General features: G+C 64.8%; 2 protein-coding genes across 2 annotated transcripts; both read left to right on the plus strand.

The window, feature by feature from the left end:
* Positions 1 to 6,607: 6,607 nt before the first annotated feature.
* PHLDA2 (pleckstrin homology like domain family A member 2) lies at positions 6,608 to 7,092 on the plus strand. The gene has a single exon (XM_063092904.1). It carries the CDS (start codon positions 6,615 to 6,617, stop codon positions 6,999 to 7,001), a length of 387 nt encoding a protein of 128 aa, XP_062948974.1. The 5' UTR covers positions 6,608 to 6,614; the 3' UTR covers positions 7,002 to 7,092.
* A 3-nt stretch (positions 7,093 to 7,095) lies between these two features.
* On the plus strand, positions 7,096 to 7,735 carry LOC134376715 (uncharacterized; the record flags this gene model as incomplete). Its single annotated transcript, XM_063095191.1, has 1 exon — positions 7,096 to 7,735. A coding segment is annotated over one exon (351 nt), but the record flags the coding sequence as incomplete, so codon positions are not given.
* Positions 7,736 to 8,676: the final 941 nt, after the last annotated feature.

Raw genomic sequence — 8,676 nt, forward strand, 5'->3', positions numbered from 1 at the left:
GGACGCTAGAAAAGCTCACGGAGCAGTTGGAGGCAGCCCGGAAGGTGGGTCTTGCGGCAACCCTGGGTGGGTCGGTAAGACGCCCACCCGGCCCAGCCTGGGCTGGGTAAAAGGGCCGTCCCTCCTCTCCCCAGTTGTGGGTCCATCTGCCACCACCACAGGACCCCCAGCTCTGCCTGCCTGTCCCAGCGGGCCCCCTGGACCGCCCCAAACAGGTATGGAGGGAAGCCAATGGCCAAGCCTCTAGCCCAGCCCCAGCCTATGTTGGTCCTTCCTGGCCCAGGCTGGCATGATGCCCCTTCCTATGATTCCCATGGGCCCCGCTGCCCCTCCGTCCCTGTGGTGGCTCACCCTTTACCCACTCTGTGCTGCCCTCTTGTGACCCCCACACCCCTGTGCAGGTGGCTCAGGTGCTTCCGTCAGCTGCCAGCAGGCAGACAGTGACGTCAGGCTGACCTCACACACTGGATGCTCCTCGGCAGTGAGAGGATGAAATATCGATTTGTCAAAGAGCCAGACACAAAAGAGGATGTACTGGACGGTCCCATTTCTTTTGTTTTGCTTTGGTTGTTTTTGGCGGCTGGCTGGTACAGGGACCTGAACTCTTTTTTTTTTTTTTAAAAAGATGACCGGTAAGGGGATCTCAACCCTTGGCTTGGTGTTGTCAGCACCACACTCAGCCAGCGAGCTAACCGGCCATCCCTATATAGGATCCAAACCCGTGGCCTTGGTGTTATCAGCATCACACTCTACCGAGTGAGCCACGGGCCAGCCTGGACCTGAACTCTTGACCTTGGTTTTATCAGCACCAGCTCTAACCAATGGACAGTCCCATTTCTATGAAGTTCTAGAACTTGCAAAACCACAGCGGGGACAGCTGTCTGGGAGGGGTTTGGGTGAGGGGATTGACCAAGGAGCCGAGAGATGGAAGTGGTTACACAGTGTATATGTTTGCCAAAACCCACCCAAGCACCTCAGATCCCCACCAGTGGGACCACCCAGCTGCTGCCAGCAGGGTCTCCAGGACCTCTCCTTAGGCTGGCCCTGGCTGAGCTTTCGATCCCACTCAATTTGATGTAATTTTCTGGGCGCTTTGTGTCGGGGACCCTCCCCATTGGAGAGGTGCGCACCGAGGCTCAGAGCCTCTGTGCCAGGTCACACACAGCTCAGGCTGGAGTCCGGGTCTGCACCAGGCCACTGACCCTGGACACTCTGCAGCCACCTTGGGTCCCAGCAGGAGGGTGAGGCCTGAACACACCCAGCCAAGATTGTCATCTTAGAGTGCCAGTCACTGGCCCAGCCTGGCCATACTGACTCAGCCCTTCTAGGGCTGTGGCCGGATGTTACTTTCCATGACAACCAACAGGACTGGCCTGGCCCAACCCGGGCCCAGGAGAAACGGGGCAGCTGGTCCCAGGCCACACACATGGGGCAATCATGCTGGCCCACCCTCCAGGGCTCTTTCTCCCTGGGGTTCCTCAAGAAGCCTGTGGTGTTGCCCATGTTTCTGAACCTCCCTGGGTCTCAGTTTCTGCGTCTGAGATGTGGGGAGAAGCCTCACCTCCTTCCCAGACCCCAGCCCAGCCAGTACCTGCCTGGCAGGAAGCCAGTCCTGTGGGGGAGGCCGGCACCTCAGTCTCAGTGAGTGCGGAGGTGCGGCACAGGAGGACCCAGAGACGGGGCGCAGGGGCTGGCCAGTGGCCTGGGGTCAGCTGCCGCAGCCTGGGGTTCACCAGGGAGGCCTCAGAAGGTCTCTGGGTCTCAACCTGCCCTGTTTCCAGCAGATGCCATCCTCGTCAGGATCCAGGACCCCACCTCTAATGGTGGGGTTGAGCCTGGAGAGGAGTGGGGAGGCACTTGAGCAGAGGGGGTGCCCTCCACAGCTGTGACCCTCTGTGAGCTGCACAAGCCCCACCTCCCTGGGCTGTCCCAGCTCTGCAGTGGGGTGGGGGGAGAGGACCTGTGAGATGCACCCCCAGGCCCTGTTATTGGGGTTTCCTTAGAGCTCTAAGAAGGATGGAGGGAAAGTGGGGACCAGGCCCCGGCTCAGAGTCCCAGGCAGGCTCAGCCACCCTCAGCCCATTCAGCAGAGAGCCAGGGGGAGGGGGCTGTGCGTGTCTGAGAAGGCTCAGGAAGGGGCTGGGGGCTGTGAGGGGCCCACCATCAGGCCAGTTTTGTGTAGAGACCCCTCTGGCAGGGGGCCTCAGAGGACACATGTCCATGTCCTAGTCCCCAGAATGGTGGAGGTGAGCTTACTTGGTAAAAGGGGCTTTGTAGATGTGACCAGATAAAGAAACCTTCAGATTGGAAATGATCCTGGTTATCAGGGACCCTAAGTCATCACAGGTGCCTGCTAAGAGTGAGACAGGAGGGTCAGAGTCAGAGGACATGTGACAGCGGAAGCAGAGATGGGGGTGACTGGGTACAGAAGCTGGAGACTTTGAGGATAGGAGCCGCAGAGGAACAGGCCTGCCAGGTTCCAGGGGAGGTGCCAAACTGGATGTGGGGACAGAGGCCGAAGCCCCCGGAGACCAATGCTGGGCCGCCAGCAAGTGCTGCAGCCGGGTGGGGAGGCCCCTGCCCCAGGCCTCTCACTTGCTTCAGGCTGCGGCCGGGAGCGGAGCGATTCAGGGCAGGCCTGAGTCACAGGCCCTGGCTCATGGGCTGTGGCGGCTCCGGTCAGGTTGCATCAGGGCACCTCTCAGGTGCTGTGACTCCAGGCAGCCTGGGCCTCCCTCCCCCACCCTTCCCAGGCTCATGCCCGAGCAGGTAAGGCCCGGCAGTTGGTGGTTGGCGGGAGGCAGGCCTTAAAGCGTGCCCTGGCAATCTAGAGGGCTTCCTGGAGGAGGCAGGAGCAGAGGGTCTCAGGGCCTGAGCACCACCGCCCACAGGAAGACGATGGTATCGAGCCCCAGGCACCCGGACCAGGCTCATGACACACAGCTTTCTCACAGGCTGGCTGGATTGCCGGGCAGGTTGGGCAAGTGCCTGGAGGGCCAGTCTCGTCACCATGGGGATGGGGAAGTGACCTCACTTGGGGAGTTTTGAAGAGGTGCCCCACAGCTGAACACAGCTGGGCTGCAGTGCTGGGAGCCAGACCACTGGCAGGACAGTGAATGTCCCTGGCCAGATGTTTCGGGACCCAGGCTCTGTCCTGCCACACCTGCCTGGCGGTGGGGGCCCCTCAGTACACTTACCTTGGAGTGCCGCTGCCTGGCGCCACTAATGTGAGGCAGAGCCCAGCAAGTGCCCCCTTTCCGTTCTGGGAAAACGTCCCCAACCCAGAACCCTCTCAGCCACTTGAGCGGGGGTCATGTCCTGCCCCCTGGCCCCAGGGTGCAGTAGAACAGGGCAGCTTTGGATTTGAATGCCACCGGCTGGCTGTGTGATCTTGGCTGAGTCACTTCACCTCTCTGAGACCCCCACCCCATGTTCACTGCAAAACCAGGAAAGCAATCCCCATAGCTGCTACCTCCTGGGGTGACCATGAGAGAGAGATGAGGCCTTGTAGGTCTGGCACCCAGCAGGGACACACCAGCCTCCTTGCGGGTGTCAGACTGGCATTTCTCCAGCCAGCGGCTTCCCTCTCCCCAGCACCTGTGTGACCTAGAGCCTAGTGGACGCAGCTCCCAGGCGTGTAAGCCCAAATCCACACTGGGGTCCCCAGTGCCCGGCAGGAAGCTGGGAAGGAGGGTGTCCCAGTCTCTGCACTGTCCTGGAGGATTGTCTGTGCCCTTGGCTATCAAATGGCCCCAGGAGGGGGGATCCCCTGAAAGATCCTCACTTGGGGGGTCTTATGTCAGTGCTTTGCTTCCTCCCCCAACTCCTGAGAAGCCGGTATCACAGTCCCCACCCTCCAGAAGGTGTCCTGAGAAGGGTCTGCTTGGGGGTGGGGACAAATCCCCTCTTGGCAGTGCGACCCTGGCAGTTCTCTGCACCTCTCTGAGCCACTGTTTTCCGTACCCTAAGACAGGGCAACTGTCCCTCCCAAGGGCATTACTAGGCTGGGAGGTAGCTCAGCCCCAGGTGAGGAAGGGCTGGGAGAGGAGCTGGCGGAGTGGACAGTGGGGAATTGGGTCCAGTGGGTCCAGTGGGGGGCGGCGATGGAGCCCTGGGGTGGGCACTGGCAGGATGGTGGTCAGCCCGTCCTGTCCAGGAGTTGGGAAAGAAGGCCGGGCAGCCCAGCCGGGCGGTGCGCTCAGCTAGCTGCTGTGGCGCCCTCCACGGTGGCTGGCTCTGGCCCCACATGCCAGCACCTGCCGGGTGGTATGTGGTCTCCTTCAAACCCCACAGCCCCGAAGGATGTTGATTATTGTTGCCACGTCCACAGAGGTGCCCTGGGGCTCTCCCAGTGCCATGCTGGCCCGTGGCTGGTCAGGACTGGGAGCCTGCTCCCCTCAGCTTCTAAATTCCTGACCAGGTTCATGCTGGTTTGGCCCAAGTAGGAGCCCAGGGCTTTGAGCACCTGAGTGCCCATGGCAGTGAAGGGTCTCTGGCTCCCGGGGCAAGGATGGACCTTGCCTGTTCCCTCCCCTCCGGGACCCTAGACCTGATTCCCACCAGCCCACATGGGGCTGACCTCCCCCGAGTCTCAACCCTGTCCGTGGGGGGAGCAGCAGAGAGGGGCCCCAGGTTGGTAGGAAGCCCGCTGCAGAGGGCAGGAGGGTTGAGCCACAGAGTCAGGCCCCCCCTGTCCTCCCAGCCTCTCCTGAGAGCAGCCAGGGCAGAGGAGCTGGGCACACCTGTGGGCTGCATGCCTGGTTTCCGGGCCCTTTAGGCTCTCTTCCGGTCACTCGGTTCCTCCACAGTTTCAAGCCCTGTCTTTGCTCCTGTCTGTGTCTTCTGTCCCTTCCTCTGACCCTTTCCTCCAGGGGCCTGTTTCTTCATCAGCGAAGTGGGGGCTAGAATACCCGCTTTGGGGTGTTCTCTGGGTTACTGGCTGGAGGTTGGGCACAGTGCCTGGCACACGGACACTGAGTGGCCCTTCGAGGTCTCCCCAGGAACTCTTCCCTGGCACCGTCCTTCCCCACGGAGTCCTCCAAGCTGTCCTCCTGGCCTCCATGCCCACACCCGCTGTGCTCCTGAGCCAGGCGCATGGGGCTCCTCTCCTCTCGGGTCCCAGCACCAGCCAGGCCTGACTGGCCTTTGGGTGGAGGGGGCAGGCTGGCGGGCTCTGGTGGTCCTGCAAGGGGTTCCAGACTGGGTGCTGGGCAACTGCGGGCTCAAGGGGGCCCCTACAGGGCAGCACCACCCCTCACCTGCTTTTCCTGGTCTTCCACTTCCCAGAGGAGCTTCTCACCCAGGTCTCGCCACCCAGCAGCCCGGGGCCCCATGGTGGTAGCTGAGTGGCCAGAGGAAGGGACACCGGGGAGAGCCAGCCTCTTTCCCACAGCCTCACCTGATGCTGGAACCCCCTCTCCACAGGGAAGGGTGGCCAGCCCGGCTAGGATGCTGCGGCTGGCGGGGCACCTCGCCACCTCCTCCGAGGGTCTGCCCTGTTGCTGTCCTGAAGAGAAATCCCTACCCGCCCCTCCTCACCCCTGTGGCTCCTTCCCTCCCCCCACCTGCCACACAGGCGGGGACCTGTGGAACAGCCGCCACCCGATGCCATGCGCGGAAGCCCGGTGCAGGGCCTCCCCTGAGCCCGGTTCTGGGCTGACTGAGAGGTTAGGGGACTCGCCCGGGCACACAGCGAGGGCGGGCGGGGTTGGTTAAACCCAGGACTCGGTTTTATGCTCGTCGTCACCTTCGTGAAACTTTTCGTACTTTTTAAATCGGGGCTCCCGTTTTCGTATTACGGCCCTGCAGACTGAGGGGCGGGTCCTGGCTGGTTCTCACCCCCGGGCGCGGGACCCTGTGCGGTCCCCCTGCCGGCAGCCGCGGGAGGAGGGGCCCTGGACAGCCGGTCCCCAGCGCGGGGTCCCCTCGGCCGGCTCCGCCCCCAGCCCTGGGAACCGGGAGGAGCCGGCTTTCTCTTCCTGTCGCTGTTAAACGCTTTAAAGGAAGAGGGTGAATGAAGCAGCCCGTCTGTCCCGCGGGAGGGCGATGACTCAGCCGCCCCCAGGCCGGTCCGGACGGCGGGCGTCGCGGCCCGGCCCGGCCCGACCCTCCCGCACCGCCGCGCCCCGCGCTGCCCTGGCCTCGGGACCCCTCGCCGGCCCGGGTGGCGTGGTCGCCCTCGGAGGCGTCCGTCTCCCAGTTGGGGACACCATGAGGGCCCAGGAGCAGGCACCCCCTCACATTTGCCAGCGTCCTGGGGCGCCGTTCCGCCCTTTCCATGTGCCGCCTGATCTCACAGGGGACGGTCCCGTTTCACGCAGGGGAAACGCGGCTCGGAGTGGGGCGGTCCTAGGCGCAGCCCGTGGGTGGCAGGGCCCCGTCCGGAGAGGGCCGCGGTGGCCCGGGGAGGGCTCCCCGGCGGTGAGTCACGGCGGGCGGGGCCGGCTGCAGCGCATTCCTCCGCGGGGCCGGCGCCCGGGCGGGGTGGGGACCGCGAGTCACCCCACTGGGCTGGGCACCGGGGCGTCGGGGCCGGCGAGGGGGCGGGCGCGGGGCGGGGCCGCTATAAAGGCCGCGCCGGGGCCTCGAGGCGCAGAGCGCGCGCCCGGCCCGCCATGAAGACCCCCGGCGAGGTGCTGCGCGAGGGCGAGCTGGAGAAGCGCAGCGACAGCCTGTTCCAGCTGTGGAAGAAGAAGCGCGGCGTGCTCACGCCCGACCGCCTGAGCCTCTTCCCCGCCGGCCCCGGCGCGCGCCCCAAGGAGCTGCGCTTCCACTCCATCCTCAAGGTGGACTGCGTGGAGCGCACCGGCAAGTACGTCTACTTCACCATCGTCACCACCGACCGCAAGGAGATCGACTTCCGCTGCGCGGGCGAGAGCTGCTGGAGCGCGGCCATCACGCTGGCGCTCATCGACTTCCAGAACCGCCGCGCCCTGCAGGACTTCCGCAGCCGCCAGGAGCGCGCCGCGCCCGCCGCGCAGGCCGAGCCCCGCGCGCCCTGAGCCGAGCCCCGAGCCCCGAGCCCGCGCCCCCCGAGCCGAGCCCGCGCGCCCTGAGCCGAGCCCCGAGCCTCGAGCCCGCGCCCCCCGAGCCGAGCCCGCGCGCCCTGAGCCGAGCCCCGAGCCCGCGCGCCCCGAGCCGAGCCCCGAGCCCGCGCCCCCCGAGCCGAGCTCGCGCGCCCTGAGCCGAGTCCCGAGCCCGCGCGCCCCGAGCCGAGCCCGCGCCCCCCGAGCCGAGCCCGCGCGCCCCGAGCCGAGTCCCGAGCCCGCGCGCCCTGAGCCGAGCCCCGCGCGCCCAGAGCCTGCGCCGCCGCTCTGCCGTGGGTGCCGGGTGTCGGGGGACGCCGACTGCCACTTCGGACGGCGGGGAGGCCCTGTCCCGCCTGGCGACACTGTCGAGAGGGGACGGGCGCGGCGGGGTCTCGGGGACCCGCAGCCTGGCCCTTGAGCCGTCTCTCGCCACGGAGCCACACACTGGACGAACCGGGCCGCACCAGCCGCGTGGCCGCACCAGGCAGCAGCCCAGGGGCCGCCCACCCGCTGGCCACGCGGGGACCGGGCCGGACGCCTCCCTGCCCCTCGGAGGACCTTCTCGTCTGTGCGGGAGCCTCGCCCCGCAGCGCGGGCGCGTTAAGTTATTGGACTGTCTGCGTATTTATTTTGATGGTTATTTGTCGTCAAACGTTCTGTCTTAATATTTTGTTTTTGCATCCGTGTGTCCATTCCAAATAAATTACTTGACCTGTTCTCTTTTCTACCAGCGGGCTGTGGCGCAGTCAGGTTCCTGCTGGGCGGGTTGGGGGCCTGGGAACCGGGAGGGAAGGGGACCGCAGCGGGGCTTGTCTGAAAGGCACCGGAACCGCCTTTGAATGAATAGTGTCATCTGTTCCGCCTGGTCCACACCCTCCTTTGCAAGCAGGCCAGGAAGTGCCGGGGTGTGGCCCTGCATACCTCCCACTCATGTGGCCTGGGGAGGACAAGGCTGGTGGCAGTGCTTGCTCCAGGAGTTGACTGGCAAACTCCCCCACCGAGGCCAGTGCCCCTGGCCCCTCCCCAGATCAAAGCTCCTGCTGCAGTCGGTGGGGTGACCTTCTCCAACTGCCCCCTCCCGCCCACACACCACCTGTCCTGCAGCAAGTGGAAGGAAGCCCTTGGCCCTCTGGCTGTCGGCCCCGCTGTACCCCCCAGAGCCCAGCTGCCAGCCCTCCTGGTCAGTGCCTGCAGCACTGCTCTCAAGCAAATGGGAGGAGAGGTCTGGGCTGTCTCCAATGGTGGGGCAGGAGGCTGAGATTTCTGAGCATCCACGGCCTGGCCCAGGACCATGCCGCTGTCATCAAACCCGTCCCACTCCCTGAGGTGCCTGACAGGTGGCAGCTTCCACCCTCCCTGCCCCAGTTCATCCTTTGTAAGACGGAGATGGACCAGGACAGACAGTGTGTGTCTGGGTTACCCAGAGGGCAGGGCACAGGAGGTGTGTCTCCCACCCAGAAGATCTGTTGGTGATGAACAAACCAAGGAGGTTGGAAAAGGGGACAGGGCACTGATCCCAGCCCAGTGAGGACCTTTGTTTCCGGGACCTTCCTAGCTGGAGGATGCTGGCTGGGGGAGGTAGACGTTGGGGAGTGAAGGACAAAAATTGGGCCCTAACATCCATCACTTGCCTCAACTGGCTGGCCCC

Source organism: Cynocephalus volans, chromosome 4 (assembly GCF_027409185.1).
Source record: "Cynocephalus volans isolate mCynVol1 chromosome 4, mCynVol1.pri, whole genome shotgun sequence".
NCBI lineage: Eukaryota > Metazoa > Chordata > Mammalia > Dermoptera > Cynocephalidae > Cynocephalus > Cynocephalus volans.